This window comes from Toxoplasma gondii, chromosome IV (assembly GCF_000006565.2).
Source record: "Toxoplasma gondii ME49 chromosome IV, whole genome shotgun sequence".
In the NCBI taxonomy this organism is placed as follows: domain Eukaryota; phylum Apicomplexa; class Conoidasida; order Eucoccidiorida; family Sarcocystidae; genus Toxoplasma; species Toxoplasma gondii.
This window is the reverse complement of record NC_031471.1, coordinates 212,495-233,040: the sequence shown is the minus strand read 5'-3', so window position 1 is coordinate 233,040 and position 20,546 is coordinate 212,495. Positions and strand designations below refer to the sequence as shown.

The window sequence follows — 20,546 nt, the reverse complement described above, 5'->3', positions numbered from 1 at the left end:
CGACTAAAAAGAGTTTCTCTCGTTGTCGACATGCGAGTCACCACGAAATGCTCTCTGGGCGCCTTTCCCCGTTTGGCTTTTCCCAGCTGAACGAAAGGCCACTTTCTGTGCAGCTTGTCCGGTTTCCAGAAGCTGAATGCCACCGGTGTTCTGCACGAGTCAAGCCTCCTTGTTGAACGGTTGACCATGGTCCTCGTAATGCAACCTTTTTCGCAGAACTCGCGCAACATCATATTTCCTATTACCATTAATGAACTCTGTTGGTAGGATTAATTCCTGTAAAAGCCGGTGGCGTCGGGACATTTGCGTCGTTCCTTACAGATCTGGGATTCGCGCTTTGAAAATAAAAAAAACACAAGTTGCGGATCTCGGAGACAGCAGTTAAAGTATTTCTCTTCTTACTGTGATGAGGCTATGACACAAGCTTTTACTCGGGTTGAAAATCCCGTAGCAAGAAAGAAGATAAACTACATTTGCTGGAATGTCGCCTGGACCTGGGCTGCCTGACACACGCTGCCCGCCCTCTTACGCGGCACTAAAATTAATTCGATAAATCCCTGAAACATTACGTTTTTTGTACAGTGAGTCCATTTTCAAAGTGACTCATACGATAAAGAAAGGTCAAATCTTTTCCGAGGTACAGATTCTACAGTGCGGATTGATGTCTGCTTTGTCAGTCGAAAGAGACTATGAATCTGCAAAAGTTATTGTTCACCGGGGTAAAGCCGATTCGATCAAGTGTCTTTCAAAAATTTATAAAGCGAAGGCAAATTGTAAATGCTGCGGGGAAACTTTGAGCGCGAGCGATGCCGAGACATGTTTTATTCCACCCAGGTGGTATTAGGTCAAGAAATTAGATAACTGACGCAAAACTCCTGCACTCTCATCAATAGCGAGAGAAAGCGATCACTCAGATGCTCGTAGGAGCAGAACCGTCGCACGGGGAATAATCTTCTCTGAGACAAGAGCGGATGTTCAGCATTTTCTGGGGAGTGAAGATTCTGAGACTTTGTTCACTCATTTAGCTCTCTCGAAGGTCTTTGTTTCACCAACTGCGAACTGCATGGTTCCACTCGTTCTGGTTTCAACGATGGTGACCGTGGAGTAGAAGCGAAAATCGTAAGAAAATTGCGGTTGAGTCGGAACGTTCAGAAGAACGCCTAGCCACAAAGGACGCCAAGAGCTGAAACACATTCGGTGAATACTATCAGACGAATCACACAAAAAACTCATTTCCGTCCATCCTTCATCCACTGTATCTCGGAGACGGGCTCCAAGCTACAAGAACATAAGACAGACCGATAGATCTGGAGAGATGTAAATAGACTGCTATAGATGAAAATAGAAAAAGACATATGGATAGATATACTGACAGATATGTAGAGAGCTGTAGAGAGAAGTAGACTCTACGGCTTTTCGTTCGTGAATTTTTTGTCGTCGTCAAGATCGTCGTTCTCAGTTCGCTTGTTTTCCCGCGCTGGAGACCTGTTTGCCTTTTTCCTGTCCTCTAATTCGGAGATTCCGCTCTGATTTGTGTTTCACAAAATCGGTGAATGCCTCCTGTTACTGGTGGCGCGACGCCCCCGAACTCGAGATGGCTTCTAGAACGCTTCGAACATGAGGTGGCAGCTCGTCGTGAAGCTCAGACGCATCCAGTCGGAGGAACCTGACAGTGTGGACAACAAGCGCATATCCATCTTTCGAGGCAGTTTCATCTCGTCACTGGAGTCTCTTGCACTGTCCTAGGAACTGACATCGCTCTGTTCACTCGAGACAGATCAGCGGGAACCGACACACAGTACTTGAGTAGAACGGCTGCTCCGAAAGCGAACTGCACAGGCTTTCTGAAGGACGAGCCGGCAGCAGGAAAGCCAGGAACTCAACTGCCCACATCGCTCGATCCCTGTGGCTTCTGACTGGGAGAAACGGAAGTTACCCGAAACGTATCACTGACATGCATTTCGTCGACAGCCTGTCTCGTCCCTGCATGCAGTTTTCGCAGCCACACTTGAACTGCCCCGACTTGTTCAGTCTCTGTCTCTCGCGAGACGTCCTTACGAGTGGACAATCATGAGGAGCCTCCGGTCCTCGCCGCGGATCATGAGTGTCAGTCGTTCTTTCTCCTGTGGACTCAGAGTTTGTGTTGTTCTTCGCGTCGTTCGTCGTCGGTCGACGGCGGCGTCGACTGCGAGCATGGCTTTAACCAGAACTCTTTGACAAGTCCGTTCAACTTCCGCTGTATCTCCACGGCTTCTCGTCACTTCGCACCTGAGATCTTGTCTGTTTGGCGCCGGGTGCGCCCCGTGATTCTCTCCGTTTGAAAAAGTGAGGAGACGCATGCAACACCAAAACGCGAGGCTGACGGCGTCAGTGAGTTTCAGAGTCCGGTGGGGTCCAGTCGACAGTCTGAACAGTTCCTCAGCTTTCGCCAGAAGCTTGTCGCCAGCAGCAATGAGCGTCCTCACTCCCGCTTGCTGACTGCGACTCCACGCCGCCTCTCCGAGGTCCGCAGACACGCTCCCTAGCGCCGCGCCTGCAGATCCGAAAGAACTGCGACTCTGTTCTTGGTCCTGACGCTTCTGATCCGATCGCGCCTCGCCGTCTCGCGGATGGTCGCCCACCTGCGGAGCGGTCGCCAAGGTATCGGTCTCTCTGCTCTCTCTGCGTAGCTGGGAAAGCGAGAAAGGTGGAGATGCGCACAGGCAGTCCAGAAGTCGAAGGTGCAGAGGCACCTGACAGGTTCGAGCCGCCCCGGCGTCCTCGCGACTCGGTGCGGTCTCTTCCAGTCGGTTTTCTGCTTCGTTACTCGAAGCCCTCAGGACCGCACGGACGAGAGAAACTAAATCGGCGTCGCGTTCAGATTCCAGCGAAGCGAATCCGCTCTCCACTTCTTCGCCGCCCCCGCATGCGCTTCTGCCTCCGTGGTCGTGAGGTTCCGTTCTCGACTGCAGCGTCCATCTCTGGACTGACGGCAGAGCTAAAAGCTGCCCAAGTGCTCGCAAGCCAGTGCACATGGCCGAAAGTCGAGATCCCTCGATCTCAGAGGAGGTACCGGAAGAAGGCACACAAAACGACGGCGACGAAAGAAACGCGGCGCATGCAGATGCTCCCTGAAACGTGAGGGGAGAGACGCTCGAGGCAGGGAGAGCCGCGAGCGCTCGTACGGCGTCAGCGACAGCAGAGACGGGGAGGAGGATTCGGACAGAGCAACGCGGAGACACTCTGGAACCGCGCTGCGAGGCCTCCAGTGCCGCAGGCCAAGCTGGCGACGAAGGCGGGGACTCAGGCGTTCGCTCGAACTCGAGAGGACGCGTGGAAGAAGGGTGATACGAAAGAGAGTCCGACGAGTTGTCCAGCGAGAAAGAAGACGCTTTCGGCGACTCCGCATCAGGTGAACTAGGGAACGAAGACGCAAGGGTGCGTGGTACATCGCGGTCAACGCCTGCCCCAGGTTCTCGGTCTCTCTCGGACACTGCACTCCCTCCATAGACGCGTTTTCCTTCCTGCCCTCCTGATCCATTTCTGTCAGGCACAACGTCAACAGCGCCTTCTTCACCTCCTCGGTGTGCCCAAGTAAGAAGTGCAGAAAGGAAGTCCATTCCCCACAGATACGCGACGCCTGCAAAAGGCACCGTCGAGTTGCTGCCCTGGCTCGTTCTCGCCTCAGTCTCCACGCCGCTCTTTCCACCCTCTTCGGCAGCTTCTGAAACGAACTCTGTCAAGGAGCTCTCGGCTTCATCGCGCCGATGGGAGTGCGCCTGGTCCGGCAGCTGTCCGCGTCGCAGAGCTGTCGCCCACGAGACTTGCGCGAGGTGCTTGGCTGCTGCCGGAGTGAAGACTGGAGTTGAGAAGACGAGAATCCACGGCTCGAGAGACAGAGACAGGGTCTCCAAGTGCGAAGGAGACACAGACGGCCGGCCTTCGCTCCTGCGTCTAACAGACGCCTCGAGGCAGGCCGAACGAACGCCGGCAAGACGCCGTTTGAGCAGAAGCACTTGACGCTCTAAAACGCGGAGAAGAAGTCGGTCTTCAAGCGCGTCGAGGCGCCGAAGGGCCGACAAGATGCGTGCGGCGAGCGATGGCTGCAGCGAGAAGAGACACAGAAGCAAGAGAGTCTTGGAAGCAATCCTCCAGAACACCAGTGAAGGAGGACAGTAAAGGGTCGCGCGACTCACGAAAACATGACTTTGACGAGGGGAACAAAGTCCGTGCGTCAGAGCCACTTTGAAACGTGGAACTCGCAAGTGTCACAGCCGCCTCGAACTCATGTTGTTTTTGAGTTCAACTCAAGAGAGCACAACTCAAGATTCACCTGAATCGTTCGTGGGTCAATGCGAAAGACGGAACCAAAGCAGTGATTAGGCGTAAAGCTAACTCTACACTGCATATCTTCACAAACTCCTATTTTAGGTCGTAGACCGAAGTCATGCCTCGCCTTCATGGAACGCGATTCCGGACGGCTGAGCAGACGATGCTCTTACAACCGCAGATTACCTATTCAGGTTTGTAGAACTTCGAATGCTTTACAGGACATGCGTCGAATTCTGTCGTCCATCAAGTGACCTTTCTCGCACATGACATGTTGAAGCCTTGACAAGCCTGTCTGTTGTTTAGAGTATACGAACCTGGAGTCCTCTTCATTCAGTATCCTAGGTGCTGCGCGTATCGCTCTGAGGCTTCCTTCTTGCCACAGGGGCATCCGGTTGTTTTGTGTTTCAGCATTTCTTACGTTGTTGGCAACGCCATCGAGCGACGGCCACAGGAGACCTCGAAGCGCAGCTTCTTCGCCTGTCAGCTTGTAAGCAGCGGCTGCGAGACCTTCGAAGAAGTCGACCAACGCAGGAGGTGACAAAGCCGCCCGCTGGTCTCGGTGAGAGCTGCCTGAAGCCTTCCCTTCCAAGTCGACCTTCCGGCGTTCCTCCAAGGCCGCCGGAAGCGCGAAAACAGAGGCGCTGCTCAGCTCCAGCGACGAAAGGCGAGAGACAGCCATGGCGTAGAAGAGCGGATCCTGTACATCTGAGAACATGAAGCTCGAACAAACGATTCGGTGGATTCAGAGGGGGCAAAGCGTCCGCAGAAAACGAGTTGAAGGCAACGTCCTCGGGGCGAGACATGAGGCTCCCGAGAAAGACAGAAACGCAGTGTCGCATAAAAACTGGGTGTCTTGTTCACACGCTAGAACGATTCGTCCGTCCGTTGGTTTCTGAAAAGGAAGAAAACTCAAACTGAATCGTAGGACGAAAACGCATCCCCGTTCGCTCTTCGAATGCCTCAGGTGTCTCGACGACCCTGCGCAGACGCGGTGAGGCCATGGGGCCTGTTCTGGTCGCATGCAGGGCACTCGGAAGTCTTCTGTTTCGTTGCCTGTGTTTGCGGTGTTGCATAATACGTCCATAATTTCTTCGTTTCGTATACGAAAGCAGCCAAATGAACTCAGGCGCAAATCCCGCGAAACAAAGACCTCCTCTCAAATTCCGCCACCCTGGACCCTTTTAGCGAATGCTTCACAGAGTTCTCATGTCCTGCAGCTTAAACGACCTCAAGCGCCAGCGCTGTGTGAGTCAAATGCATTTGCAGGAAAGGTAAATCAGCTTTTTCTGTCAGGTAGGACAAACTCTTTCACACGCCACAGCTTTTACAGAATTTCTCTCCAGTCAAAACGCCGTTTCGTGTCCACCAACAGCGAGTGAACGAGAACAGAGTCGAGTTTTGTCCCGACGCGTCAGGCGAGATAAGCATGTACCTGTCCTAAAATGCCGATACTGAGCGTAACGCTCACTCCGCAAACGCTGAACAGAAGCAACTTTGTGTTTCCTTGTTACACAAAAGGCGGCTGGCTTCCTCGGTGTCGTTAGCTTCCTTACTTGCTTCGCCTGCAGCCCGTGTCGAGGCGGCGAGAAGGAGGGGATGAAACAAATCCCCCTGACGACGAATCGACGAGACAAGCGTCGCTGCAATCGTTGAAACAAAGCCGATGGCTGCCTCGCTTCCCACCACGGCATGCGTTCCGTTCCCTGGCGTACATGCACCTGCGGGGAGCTCTGGATTCTCACACTCTCGGGCGGTCTGAGCAATCAGCCGCTGTTTCGTCGACGAATATCTGCAGGCAAGAAAAAGACGTGCCTCCCCATCTCGGCATGTACAGCGGGAACATGCCAAGACTTGTTCCAAGTTCGTGAACCCCGCATTCACCTCAGAAACGTTGGCGCTGAGCACCAAGAGGCTTGAACGTCAGATTTATCGTTTGACGAAAAACTCGCGCATGCAGCTGGAATCGTTCTTTTGTATGTTGCCAGGGAAATCAGAGTCCACACGCGAGTCGCAGATGAGACACGCAGAACAGGAGAGACCGAGAACGGAAAACGGCACACGAACGGCGGGTGACAGGTTCATAAAAGGTAAAGTAAAAAGGAAAACCTCCCTAGAGGGTGACTTTTCTCCACAGTGTTCCTCATACGAGAGTGGTGCGAATGCAACATGCAGTTGCCTACCTCGCGTTCGGTGTAACGCTGTGTTCTATCCTATACAGAGATCACTTGGAATATATCTTTTCTATCTCAAGTTCGGTGTCCTGCTCCGTTATCGTGCATGAAGATCCCCTAGTTCTACTTCAGTGTTACGGTTAACAACGAGAAGAGATGTCTCAGAGAACCGGAATGTTCAGTCGAGGAACTCGCGCCTAACATCAGTGTAACCGAGCACCGAGATTCACCCCAGATTCCAGTTTCTTTCATGGTGTATCAACTTGCTGGAGTCGCCTGAGTCCCAGGAAATTTTAACTCGGAAGAACAACGAGAGAGGCGTGTGTTGTACGCGGTCTTCTTACGGCTCTTTCTTTACTGAGTCTCGCATCGGAATCTCTCCGTTTCTGCACCTGAAGTGCCTTGTGTCGTTCAACCAAGTGATGGTACCTATTGATTAAATCAGCGAAATAGGGAACCTTCAATCGCTCACCTCAGCAGACGTCCAACGATCTCCCTCGGTGTCGCGGACGCCCCTCCGCATGCGCTGCTGGTGTCCTTCTCGCTCTTTACTCGCCATCGTTTCTGTTCAGCAACGAGGAAGTCTGCGGCCTTGCTCATTCCCTCTACAACGCTCGAGACTTGCTTTTCCCGAGGCAAAGTCTCCGTTGTCTGGACCGACGCGTCTCTGCCAGTCGCGCCTCCTTCCGCTCTACCCTCGGGGAAGCGAGACACTTGGCTGGCCACCAAGTCCGGTTCCGAGATTTGTCGCGACGCATCTTCTGCCGCGTTCACCTCTGGCTCTCTCCGGCCCGACCGAAGAGACAAATCCCCTCCCCGTTGACTGGAAAGAGGTCCGTTACCACCTGGATTCGCCTGCCCTGCTCCGGCACGTCTAGCGGCCTCACAAAGAGCTCCACCTTCCGAATCGCCCACAGAGAGCAACGTATGCGGGAGGCCAGAGACACCGGGAGTTTCTGTCCTGCCCACAGCAGTTGCCTGTCGAATCCTCTGTCTCCAGTGCTCCAACAGGGTGTCGCCGTCGGCGCAGGGAGGCGGTTGGTCGGCTGCATGCGTTTCCAGGAAACGCTGAGAGTCAGGCGTGAGCAGGTCGAATGGCAGAACGTAGCGGAGAGAGGCAGGCCAGAGAGAAGTGACCTGTGCGCTTTCAACAGACGACGAGGACCCTGAGGTAGGTCCCCAGGCAGGCGCCGCATTCCCCGACCTCCGTGCGAGCTCGCGGAACGTCGCGGGCGGCACTGACGCGACAATCTGCGCACTGGCAAACAGCGTCGGCACATCCACACACGAGACGCGACTCAGCAGCTGCTCCTGCAGCGCGACAAAAAGGTCCGTCAGAATCGCTTCTTGGACTTGGAACGTCTCACGCGATGGGGAATCTAGAGCTGAGGAAAGCGGGGAACCGTCAAAGGCGGGGAGCACGCCTCGACGAGAAAGGACCTCTTTCGCGACCACGATCTCAAGCAGCTTGGTGGCAGAGATCTGAAGAGGGAGAAACTCAATACTCGAGGTTGGAGTTCAGAGTTGGAAAAAACCAGCGACCTTTCAAAATCGAATTCCACGCCTGCAATGCGCGCTGTCACTTCGTTGTGAGACCTTCGAAAGAAGAAAACCTCCACAAAACTCGAGACGAAAAATGAGAGATCTGGGAGACGCTGCCTCCTGTCTAACAGCAGGAGACCTCTTGCATACACTGCCCTCATGGACGAACCGCAAGAAAACACTGACAGCCTGGAGGCTCTCTGTTTATCCCCTTCCACCTAAACAGTACCAGAAAAAAAAGCGCGAATCTTCTATCACACGTCCGTAGAAGCCTCACACAGAAATGCAGTCGCGTACGCTCTTTTCCATGAGAGTCCATGAGGCATCACGGGATACGAGCGACCACACTGATACACACATGTACGCATGTACATATATATATATATATATATATATGCATATATCCGTATGTGTGTATTAATGTATAGAAGCATATACGCATAGAAGTATATATATATATATATATATATACAGATATATAGAGATTTGTATCTGTATGTCTAAGCGTGCTCATTTAGCCGTCTTTCTGTTAAGGGACTAGATGAAGGTGAGAGATCTCGAGCCTGTGCACTGCAGTTTCTGCCAACGGCCTTCTGCAAATTTAACAGCGATGGCACCCGTGGTATTTCTTTGTTTACCAAGAGCTGAAGGAAGGCCGCGGCGTTCAATCTGTGCAGAGAACCTGTGAGTTTCCTGACGAAAAATTGCAAAGCCTCTGGGGGAGGCGGCCTTTCCAGCGTGGCTGAGGCTGCAAGGAAAGTCGTGACGACCTGGGGTGAGCACTTCTCGAGCGCCAGCGGCACTGAGAAAGAAGCCAAAAGACATCCAGAAGAGAACGGAATCTTATTCGATGTCTCGGCACACAGGATTCTGACTGAGAAGGATCTATGGAGCAGGCGAAGAAGAAGGCAAAATGAATGCAGGCTGCCGAAGCTCAGTCACTCACAGAACACTCCGAGAGTGGAAGAAAACGAAAGAGTTACCAGCGGACCACCGCAGCATGTCGTGTAGCCACAGGGGGACTCGACTTCTCAAGTTCCCTCTTCCGCAGCGTTGAGAACCGGAGAAGGTTCGAAGTGAAAATATCTTTGCAGTGTTCATCGAGCGCGCACAAGCGCCCACGCTGAACCGACAGTTACAAATCGGCTTGCCTTCAGATCTGAGCCTCCGTATGTCCGAACTCCACCTCGGTATTCGGAGATGCTCACCCAGACGTCTCTCCACATCTTTGTTGAAACAATACATAGATATATAGATATTGATAGATAGATAAAGATAAAGATAGATAGATAAACATAGATAGATAAACATAGATAGATAGACAGGTGTGTTTGTTGATCTGTTTACAGGTAGTGGCACATGTGCGCCTGCTTTTCAAAATGCGGAATTTGAAGAAGTGCAAGTCGAATGCACTCACGTCTGTCTCGGTCGACAGCAGCACACCATTTCTCCGTCGAGTCCCTGACGGCAGGCAGGTGCCGACAGAGCGAGGCGAGAGAGAGGGACAGACTCCCGAGAAGCTGAGGCGAGAACTGCACGGAGGCGTCGTAAAGCCAACAGAGAAAACGAAAAAAAAGTCGTAATTGTGGTGGCTTAGAAACAATTTGATTAATGCGTCTGAAGGTTCACCGGTATCCCTCTGTACAGTTTCGCAGCACGGAAAGTCGACCCGAAAACGGTCCGTAAACCGTTTTAGCTTGGTGAGGCCTTTGCCAACAGCATCACTGTGCCTTTCTGAATACGCTGTTGACGGTGGAAGCGGGGACAGACAGATCCACACTGTTTCACTCTAAGCAATGTGTGTGCGTTTAGAAAAGGCACATCGAGATATGTTTTTAGGATCTCGAGATACCTCAAACAGCCTAGCGAAGGCATACGCACCTGCACATCCTGACATACACGCTCGCCGCTGAAAGAACAGACGTCTGTAGTCACATTCATCTACTCCCTAGATACGCGTTGAATGCGGCCCGGGCGCTACTCTAGCAAAAGTTTCAAAATGGAATCGACTGCCGCCGCAGGTCAGCTCACCTGCTGCAGCTGCGAAAGAGCGTGGGCAACGACAACGTCGAGAGCGAGGGGGGGAGGAAGGAAACGCTTCCGACTTTCCGCGGACTCGTCTGAGGAGAACGAGGCGATGTGTGAGTTCGGGGAAGAAGCAAAGTGAGCCAAACAGTGGGAGATGTTGGCCAACTGCTGTGGAGTAAGCGTCCCCACGGGCGCCTGGCAAACGGCGTCTGGAAGAACAAGGAAAGCAAGGGGAGAGATACCAAGACAATCTTGTGGAACGAGACGAACGAAGGAAGCAGAGAGGACAAAAGACAAACCGGTGGAGAACAAGAGCCGGCTAACATGCTGGTAACGTACCCTGTCGTTCGTCGCTCCCTTATCCGTCTTCCCCTGACTTTCGCGTCTTCACTCCTCTGCTTCTGTGTGCCTTTTTTCTGTTCGACACTGTTTGAAACAAAGGTGAGGTAGAACAACGACTGTCTTGCCCAGTGTTTGCACCTTGCTGGTGAGCCACTTGTGCCCATACCAGTCGTGATCCACTCCTCAAATGCGCGTGCATGCAATGGTAATTCGAGCGAGTCGGAAGTCTACTTTAAGACGTCCGTCGGCAGCGAATCCACGGACTGGATTGTCGTGGACCTGGCTCCCGAACGTCCGACATGTGGGTGTGAGTGAACCTACCGCAGATGTTTTGCAGAAGATCTACACGGTCCCCCGCATCGAGTTTGAGGAGCGACATCATGACACTCGCTGCATAGGCAATTGGAAATCCGTTCCTCTCCACCCTGTTCTGTTGCGGCGAGGCTTCGCCGTGCCTCTCCAACGTCGAACTCGAGGGAAAGGCGCAAGGAAGCCCAGGCGTTTCAAGAGCTGAAATGTTCATCTGTGCGACCTCTCGCGACTCGTCCCCTGGAGAGACACCCGGCTGCGAAACACCGGCGTCACTCTTCGAGTTTCTATCGCTTCCAGCTGAGTCCCCCAAACCGCATCTAGACCGAACGCCTGTACATGGACCTTGATCATCATCTGAAGCAGGACTTCTCGTGCGTGCATCGACTCCTCCTTCTCCCAGACGCACCCGAGACGTTTCGCTTTCACCCACAACGCATATGTCGGGGAGGTTCTCGGAGTCGGAGTTCGTCGCTAGTCGATCCAAGAGCGCCTCTGTCAACGGCGCCCGCAGACCCACTGACGCGAGTGCATGCAAAGTCATGACCACAGCTTGCGGAGGCATCGACGGCACAATGCCAGGCGCCAGGCGTTCACTAAGAGACTCAAACAAAGCCCGATCGGGAAGTCGTGCCTGGTTGAAATGCAGATAAACGCGAGCAAACGTTTCTTCGTGTGAACTGACAATCGCAGCATTTAGAGAGGAAGACATAAGGTAGCTGCATAGTTCAACTCCCTATCCAGAGGCATGTTTGCTCTTTCTCAGTGTCTCAGGTTGGAGGTTCGAGGGTCACAGGAGTTCTTGTTGCTTCCAGGTGTTCATGCAGCTTTGGTTTTTTCTCTCCAGCGCCATACTTCCGTGGCTTCGTTTACTTCTCGCGATCGTCGCCACCAGTCCCCAGTTTTCAGGACTCTCCATACGTGAGAGTCGTGCACGCTGTGAGTAGATGGGGTATCTTTTGAAAACTGCAGTGCATTCACTTTCGCGCGTTCGGTAATGGCTGCCTCCTGTGGAGGAACGGTCTCTAAACGTACTGCACGTATCAGGAGGGGAAAGCCTGTCTTCATTTGCTTTCCTCCTTCTTACCCTGCTGCATGCGTGGAGAAGCATCACTCGGGACTGAGCGTCGAATTTGTCGAGTTGACGAGAAATCGCTGGAGTCAGTCGTTGCAGCAAATCTGGAAGAAACGAGGACCGCACATCGCCGATTTCATTTCTAAAGCATCCCAGCTTGACGAAGGTCAGCAAAAAAAGGAGGACTCAACTTTCTCCATGTGCGAATTCCGTCTGTCGGACAGGACACCCCTCAGGCCTCCCAAGACAGCTCCGGGTGCTGAACTTCACTCTCTCACGACCTCAAGTTTTCAAGGAGGCTTCGCCTCGGTCTCGCGTTCCAGCTGCAGGATTTCGACTCCCGTCGTCGCCCGTACTGGCGGCGAAAAAAGCCTCTCTGCAGGACAAAGTCCGCTCCCCCGAAACGAACCCTGTGCCCCTTCCCTCGTGAGAGCACTTGCCTGGAGGCATGTGTTTCAACTTGCTGAGAGAATAAAGCGTCAACGCCAACTGGTCTGGTCGGAAAGACTCGTGACGCTCTGTGACGACGTCGCTGATTGCCTTCACTGCTGCCCGATCCTGAGCGACGCAGGCCACCGCAAACATTTAAGAAGAGTCCAGATCGAAGAGTCCAGAGACAAGACCGACAGAGTTGTGTCCCATCACGGTGGAAATCACCGCATCAAGACACCGCGCGCACAGAAAATACATGCAGAAAACCAGAAAGCGACTTCGACCCAGAAGTCAAGTCGAAGGTCACAGAGGCACTAGAACTCCTCGAGGCCTAACCACTCACTCCCGGGTCGTGAGCTGACGTCGTCTCGAGAGAGGCAGGACGTCGCGCCAAACTTGCGGTAAATCAGTCTTGAAGGACTGCCCAATAACGGTTACAGGCCAGCCGCGAACGCGACGTCTACGGCTCGGTGAATGCGATGTGGAAGCACAGTTTCGGCTACACGCGTAGGCGGACTCCTCGTGCCTAGATGGAGTGAGTTTCCTGCCTTCGCCTCCGCCGAGACGCTTCCAGACGCGCCTCCCTTGTTCTAAGCGCCAGAGGTGGAGGCCCACTCCATGTTGAGGAAACAATGGAACCGACGAAACTGCGGTCTTCTGCGGGGCTGCATCTGCGGACGTGGTGTACCCTTCTGTGCAGCGTTTTCAGCGACTGCGCCTCTTGTCTCATGTGGACGGAGTCTCAAAACAACACAGAGAGAGAGAACAGAGGAGCAGAAAAAGAGAACAGACAAGAAGAGGACAGAGAAGAAGAGAACAGAACAACAGAGGGGAAGAGTGCAAACTGCAGGGTGAAAAGTGAGTGGTTGAAAAGACGAGACGATGGTGAAACTTGTCACCTTCCTGTATGCAGTCGCTCTTGAAGAAAATTCTCCAGCTTACCTCCAGCGCAGCTGTGGCGAACGCGCTGGCGCATGCAGCCACTTCGACCGGCCCCAGACGCTGTTGCAGACGAGGCTGAAAGGGAGGCGATTGACGAGAAAAGACAGAACTCGGGAAGAACATGCTAGTGTACATAAACGTCGGGATCCTATGTAAACGAGTGTGCAAGAGAGGGAGTCTAGCATTGGTTGCTATCCAGGGGATCCTGCATGCCCTGAGCCTCAACCGAAAAGGTGATGTCTGCCAGACCACGAAGAGGAGGCGAATTTGGGTTTGAAGCACGCTGGCAATATGCAGGGTCGAATTCGCGTTTTACGCTGGTAGCAATGTTGAGAAGAGTCTCAGTCTGCGTGCCACAAATGAGGAGTGAATCTCGCAAGCGGCCACCGAGAGAGACAAGCAACAGAGAGGTCCCCCTGTCATTCGCCAGCTATGTTCATACGTTGGTCACGACGAGCGCGGACAACCGATCAAGTTCTTAGCCTCGAAGGTTCTTGCGTTCCGTACAGGTGTAAGGACTGGTATGCCAGACTCGGCCTGCAGGAGACCCTGCATTTGGCTGGTGGGGTCTAGATCGGAATTCACTTTGTGCCGGTGGTATCTGAGATGCGCGGCCCTTTGTACTGCACATCGTCGCAGGTGCCACTCTCGCGCCGCGTCTCTAGTTAGTGTGGAAGAGACTTCGTTCTGCACGTAAATTCTCATTATTCTACAGCTTGTTGGAGGAGAAGCAAATGCACTTACAAGTAGAGTTGCGAGAGACCTGAGCACCTCGTCGTGCCGAGTAATCTTGTGTTTGCATGCGCCCGCGACAGGCAGCACGAGATTTTTGTGCCAGGCGAAACCTTGAAGAATGTTTGCAACATGCTGCGCTTCTAATTGGCCTGTTTGACGAAGGACCGCTGGTGCCAAAGCAGCCATCAGAGCGTCGTCTCTGTGGCCGAGGCGATAGTACCTGAAAGACGCAAACCGAAAAAAAGAACAGAGCAGAAATGTGGGGGAAAACGAAACGGGAAATGCTACGGAGTTGTTGAGATACTAGACACAAATGGTAATCGAGAAGCAAAGCAGAGGTGGCGGAATGAAAAAGCGGAAAAAAACACAAGAACAACTGCAGGGATCTCGAAACGGTGTCTTGTGGAGCGTACGCGAACGCCCTCGGGGTGGCGTCTGTCTCATGCATTCATCGACGTTTCGTGGGCAACAAACGACTTCAGCAGACTTCATCTGAAACTGACGTTCTTGGCGCTCTCTGTTGCCACCTAAGCTGCGAGACTCGGCGGCGCTCGACTGGCACGCACCATCTCACTGGCCCAAGCTCTTCCTAAAGGAACGAAACTCGTTACCTAACGTCACGGTTTCTTAAGCGACAAAGACGGTTAGTAGCGCAGCAATGCGCAGCTCACACATGCAGATGTGTTTGTCTATAAATTATAAAAGAATGTCTCCTTGCGTCCGCGTTCGCCTTTCGAAAAAGAGATGGTTCTCTGCCTCGCCCCTCGTTAATTTAGTTCCACCTCAAACAAAGGCATGTGTCTGCTGCGATACATATATATATATATATATATGTATATATATATATATGTATATACATTTCGTTTATCCCGCATGCCTCGTTACTTTCTGCGTTCGAGGTGCAATGCGTACTGGAATCACTATATGCAACTCTTCCCAGCAGTGTGTCTCAAACGATGGAAACTGTCGACTGACCATCTGCTCACATGCCCCGTCCTGCATGCGTCGTTGGTCTCGACTTCCGACATTGGATTCTTTTCCACACACGTACCCATTGATGACGTTGGCAAGTCCTTGGGGAGTGAACTCGGCAGCCTGGCGTTCAATGCGTCGCCCGAGAGCTGCGAAGAGCGCCGGGAAGCTTCCAGGAGAAGTCAACCTGAAAAGCGAAAGTCCGGTTCACCGTGGCAGGAGCCATACAGTGGCAAGGATTTGGAGAACAGAGCTCAAAACATTCCGGAGGAGTTGGGAACAGCCAAATCGACCAACTTTGCTGAGAAAGCCGTTCGACTGCCCCAGGTGGAACCACCGAGAAGGAAAACAACAGACGAACGCGAGGGCACGCGTCGCGCGATAATGCGAGAAGAGAAAATGGAAATAACATGCAAACCAAAGTTACAAAGTTCCCACTTTAGATTGCGGATGCCTTTTGCCGGATGCAAAATGTTCTGCGGTAGTATGGCTGCGAAACCACTCAAGGTCTCCGTAGAGAATGACGAGGAACGCTTGTTCTTAAGGCATTACACTGCAGAGGTGAAGAAATGCTGAATCGCGTCTGAAGAGAAGCAGAGAGAGTTCCATGGTGGAACGAGCAGCGGAAACAAACAAAACCTACTTTGCGTAGGCGTTCACGATGAGGGCGAGGTGTTGTTCTTCGTACACGAGTTGCGAATCATTCTGAAAGAGCCAAGCACATGCAAGGTCCATGAGAGCAGAATTAGCATCTGAAATTATACATAGAATTCTCAAACTCCTCCACTTTTGCCGATACCAGTCATAAAACCTAAATTACTTCTGCCAGTGTTTTTTGTTTTTTAGATTTAACTCCAGATTTTTCGGTGATGTTACATCATTCAGGAGGTAAATGAGCAGACCCTTCGATAAAGTCTTCTCCTAGTCGCAGCCTGCGCCTCGTCCCCGACTTGCGATCGTGTTCAGGTGCACTGCGAAAAATGCTTATCAACAATCGTGTCTCTGAGATAAGTATCCTCCCAGTCTAGTTACGTAGCTACCAGAAACCTGTATTTACCCTCGAGTAAATGCAAAGGAACATTAGATCAGAGCCTTTTAGCATGAACGCTCGAGGTCTTTACACTCATGTGAACACAAAAGATTATCGAATGGAGCGGTATGCTCCTGCATGAGAACAGTGCACGCTGTAAAACGTAGAGCTGACGAAACACCGTCAGCTCTTGCTTGATATAAATTGCTTCTTGTCTGTCCACTGCCCCTTGTGAATTCCAACGCCGCAAGCGACAAAGATCTACGAGATGTGTGTACGACATCTGCCTTGAAGGAACACTTTCACCTCCACGAGGGGACGAGACAAGACTCCGACAGAGGGGTCGAAAGTAATGCTCGAGAGTCTTTTTGAAAAACTCAACCGTTCCCTAGACAGTGTGTGGGGGCTCCTCACCGATTCGCACTTGAAGAAACGACAGATATTTTTTCGAGCTGCGTCCTTATTAGCCTAGGAGTACTGTCTTAGACTCGAGCGTGAATACCCGAACGTTAGTTCAGCCCCCTCCAAATCTTGAACTCTTGTCAGTAGATCGGTGATTATTTGAGACGCTTCGCTCGAGATCCTTCGGCTGGTCGACGACTGTGCTTCCCACGGGGCACGCGACCAGACTTGGAGCACAGTATCTCACCTAATTCTGATTGACTGAGTCGTACAGTACGGGTGAAATGTGGAGAATGTGTTGCGCATCTATCGCAGCAAACCGTTAGAGTACGAAGAAAAGGTTTTGAGCTAGCCCAATCTGGAGCAACCCGTTTCTCGTGACCGAAGTGCAAACACACGTAGAAACGTTCCACGTCCGCTGGACAATAAGCCAGGCAAGAGACCGACGAAAGCGTGGTTTTCCACGTTGAAAGGTTGTCTCACGAAGAAGATCAGCTACCTGCAAAAGATGGTTCGCAAAATGCTCCATTAGCCGGGGGTAATGGAGATCCAGACGCGCAAGCGCGTTCAGAAACAAGGCGGCATCGTGGCTTTCGAAATGCTGAACGCATCAGAGAACATCACGAAGCGCAGATGGGCTAAATGCATTTCGAATTTGGAAATATTCTGAAACGCACATGAGGTGCTTGCCTGTCGTCCGCCCGTGCCGCCCAAATGTCTATCACAGAGCACTGACAGAAGCAGGAGTTGTGTCTCTGCTCTGGCGTGTGCCCGCTGGTCGCTGGAAACTGTACCGACGAAGAGTTGAGTCGTCGTTTCTCGCATACCGTGCGGAGTTGAAACAAAAGTCCATCCCACACCGGTTGTGCGCGAGTATTGATGGTATCGCACGTCAGTTAAAATCTCAATAAAAACAAAGCTTATCTGCTCCACACATCCTCGAAAAACCACGCTCCCGTACGGAACAACTGAGGTCGCCATCAGCTTCTGTAAAGTGCGTGTGTGTCGGGGAAGAAAACCCTGTCCCAGTCGTCGCCAAAGTTGTTGGCTTGGTGAAAACAACCCACGGATGTGGTGAGTGTAAGTGTTCGAGAACTGTCGATGGTTTTTATAGTTGTTCAGCCGATTTGAAAAACCGTTTGAAAGGAAATGTGCAATTAATTGAAAACGTAGCACACAAACGTCGATGTTTGAATTTAGGACATTTGTCATGCACGAAGCAAGGACTTGAGGAAAACGTGGACGGCCGAGAACTGCAGGACTCTTACCTCGAGTCGTTGGGCACTCTGTTCCGCCAGGCTAATGAAAAGTTCAAAGTCTCTTCTCTGTGCGCGTGCAAAGCCATTGGAAATGAGGGCGATTGCCTTCGGAGACAAAACGGGTTTGAGGAACTGAACTCGCCGCGTAATCGCCGTCCAGAGGGCACCTATTGCATACGGTGGACACCAACAGCTAAAACGCGTACAAAGAGCACATGTTTCTTTAAACGTGGAAACGGGCGCCCGTTCCCCATTCACTGTGATTACCGCGGGGCCTGAGAACCGAATAGCAAGTTCTGGACTTGGAGGGGTGTTGCGCTGCGCCACCAAGTCCGCAGAAGTTGCGTATGACGGGTTCGCGTCACGAGGACGAACCGTAGGCAGCACAGAGTGGTGAATACGAGTTCTTTGCTAAGACGATCCGTAAGCGCAAAGGACACTGGTGGACACAGGGCCAAGGTCATTACTACTGACAGCTGGTTACGCTGGGTACTGTTCAAGCCACGTAGAAGTGAGGAAACTGGAGTAAAACGGAGGGTCTGAGACAGTGAAACATGGTGGACTTCACTATCCTACCGGGATTCACTTTTGCTTCGAAGTTGCATTCATTGACAACCTTGGTGTAGTAAAAGCATAGAACCCCCCAATCCGATGACCTGAAGGTTCTTTTGAAGCACTTGTGTGGTACAGATTTGCACCCGTTTTTCGAATGGTACATAGAGGACAAATTGTAGGCATTCTTAAGCTAGTTTCCGTGAGGGCGCGGTCAGTCTTACCGTCGTTGATTTTTTTGTTGGCAGCCAGGCGGACTAAGTTGCTGATATCCGATGGCCCCATGTTGTTTGGATGGACGTGAAGTTTCAGGTGTTTCTCCACCTTCTTGGTGCACAGAAAGCCAAAGAATCGACGGCCCTGCGCACGTAAGAACGCCGCGTTGTGTGACAACACAGAGCGGGAGCCCCAGGAAAAGGTGGACGCAGACACAGTCATTTTGTGATTCCACGAAGAACCACCAAGGTCCGGAGGGCGCGCAGCGGCACCCAGTCGGAATCGTGGTGGCGGAAGTTGAACGACCTCAGGAACCGGTCGAGGCGGCGGAGTTCCCGAGACGCCAAGGTACCGAGAGGATTGCCCACGATTCAGGTGGCGTCTGTCTGACTCTGCAAGAATGCCAAGGGACGAGGCGCCTGCGGTTTCCCTGTTACTTCTGCTGCAACGGCTACCGTGCTTGTGTGGAAGTCGTTTTTCCAACGTTACCCAAACAGGCCTGGCCTGGCCCGCCGGAGCTCGGAGAGGCGCCATCGGAAAGGGTCACCGCCAGGTTGGAGAGGCCCTCGACACATGCAAGAAGCATTTCTCCCAGCTTTTTGAGGCGCCAGATAGCAGGGATTTTCACGCGGAGTATCAGAGGGGGTCGCGAGGAAACGCTGTTCATTCAACACCGATGGTTTGGCGGGATATACGGCGTCAACGTGTCAACGAGGGCAGTGCATGTTCAGTCGAAGAGATGCCGACTGTCGAGACTTTATTCAACTCCGTAACTCGGGTCTGCCTCACAACAACAGCCACGAAATAGCACGCCATGAAGTTACGAGACCTGCAAAGATTGCAGCCTGTCGGTACTGCAGTGTCCCTGCTTCTTCGAATGGAATTACACGGTTCGATTCATAAGCTTTCCCTGCGAAGAATAGATGCCACGAGCTTGACGATTGGTTCAGATCTTGGAAGTCTTTGTTTAACCGAATCCCAAGTTCGCCCTTGTTTTGCGCAAACGGAGTCGGGGCCCGCGCATTCGCTGTCGGTCCGAAGAGACGAAAGTCCAGGGCCTTGAGTCCCTGACGGCGGCTGTCGATGCAATGAGGAGATTCTGTCAAGTCTGTAATTGGGAAGTGACACAAAAGACACCCTTGGCGAATTCAAGGTCTCAAAATGCCACTCGTGAGACCGGCGCTCCCGTGCATGACACTGCATGCAGCCCTGTCAGGATAAATCACAGCTGGAATGCAGGCATCGTTGTAGCAAATGTTTTTTACGTGGAGGTTGAAAAAAGTACCAACTCCTCGGTAAGACCAAGTGGCTCTCGGGAGAGGTTCTGCTCAAAGGTCCGTTTGCGGCTCAGCAAAAGTCAACAGCGTGCCAGCTGGAGGGAGTTGACGCCGTCCGGCAATGGTAACCCCGACTTGGCATCTCGTTGGGGCTTCGCCCGAAGAGTCTTTGCCTTTGTCAAAACTCCTAACTGTCCGCGTCGGTGTATTTGACTTGGACCTTATGACTGAAAGAGTCAATCTCGATGGCAGCAAACGACGAGAAACACATATTCCTCCCTTCAGTCTGCATCGGCAAGTGCGTCGGCCGCCATGAAGACCCCCGGGAGCCGGTGTGTGAGTACAGCATGCACCGGTGTGCTCGCGGTTCCACAAAAACAACTAGAAAAGTTCTCCACAGAAGAAGGACTACCAGCCGAGCTCTTTGTGCTGGATACATGCAGCACCATTTAAATGAAACCAAGGCAGACGACGCTTCAGGCCTTGTCTTCTACTATCCTCACGAGTTACAACCATCAAGTTATACTCAATGGACAGAACAGTGTCCAACCGACGCCACTACCCCTGGCATCTACTCTGAGCTACAAACACACAACCGCATGGTCCTAAGAAATAGGAGATTGCGCTGGTTCCTGGAAAAACGACTTTCGAACCACCCAGGAACACAAAGTATGTTGCGAGTGCCAGGAAGGAAGAGTTGGCTGTCTTTCTGGTCATTTCATGCCTTTATTGCCTTTGTTGTGCCCAGATATGGTGGTAAGATGGTTCCACTCGTTTATGCTGTTTGTTACATCGACTGCTTATTGTTGCTGTCCCTCCGTATGCGGAGAGCCATGTCTGACAACGTTCGTAGTTGCGGGCAGAAGGTCCCCAGATACAATCCTCGTACAAATAGTTTTTCCTGCCCAACGTGGGAAAACCGATTTGGACGAAATGCGTGGCTTCATCCAC

The 20,546-nt window shown here is 52.3% G+C and overlaps 1 protein-coding gene across 1 annotated transcript; it reads right to left on the bottom strand.

Moving 5' to 3' along the window:
* Nucleotides 1-967: 967 nt before the first annotated feature.
* TGME49_320592 (hypothetical protein) lies at nucleotides 968-19,420 on the bottom strand. The gene is made up of 18 exons (XM_018783000.1): nucleotides 18,327-19,420; nucleotides 17,560-17,717; nucleotides 16,791-16,892; nucleotides 15,503-15,564; nucleotides 14,939-15,046; nucleotides 13,897-14,107; nucleotides 13,153-13,227; nucleotides 12,219-12,336; nucleotides 11,791-11,882; nucleotides 10,716-11,337; nucleotides 10,056-10,261; nucleotides 9,442-9,556; nucleotides 8,663-8,826; nucleotides 6,955-7,964; nucleotides 5,865-6,100; nucleotides 4,730-5,016; nucleotides 2,059-4,082; nucleotides 968-1,666 (listed from the first exon to the last, which is right to left on the bottom strand). The coding sequence occupies exons 1-18, from the start codon at nucleotides 18,850-18,852 to the stop codon at nucleotides 1,564-1,566; spliced, it is 6,219 nt and encodes a 2,072-aa protein (XP_018638073.1). The 5' UTR covers nucleotides 18,853-19,420; the 3' UTR covers nucleotides 968-1,563.
* Between the last annotated feature and the right edge of the window lie 1,126 nt (nucleotides 19,421-20,546).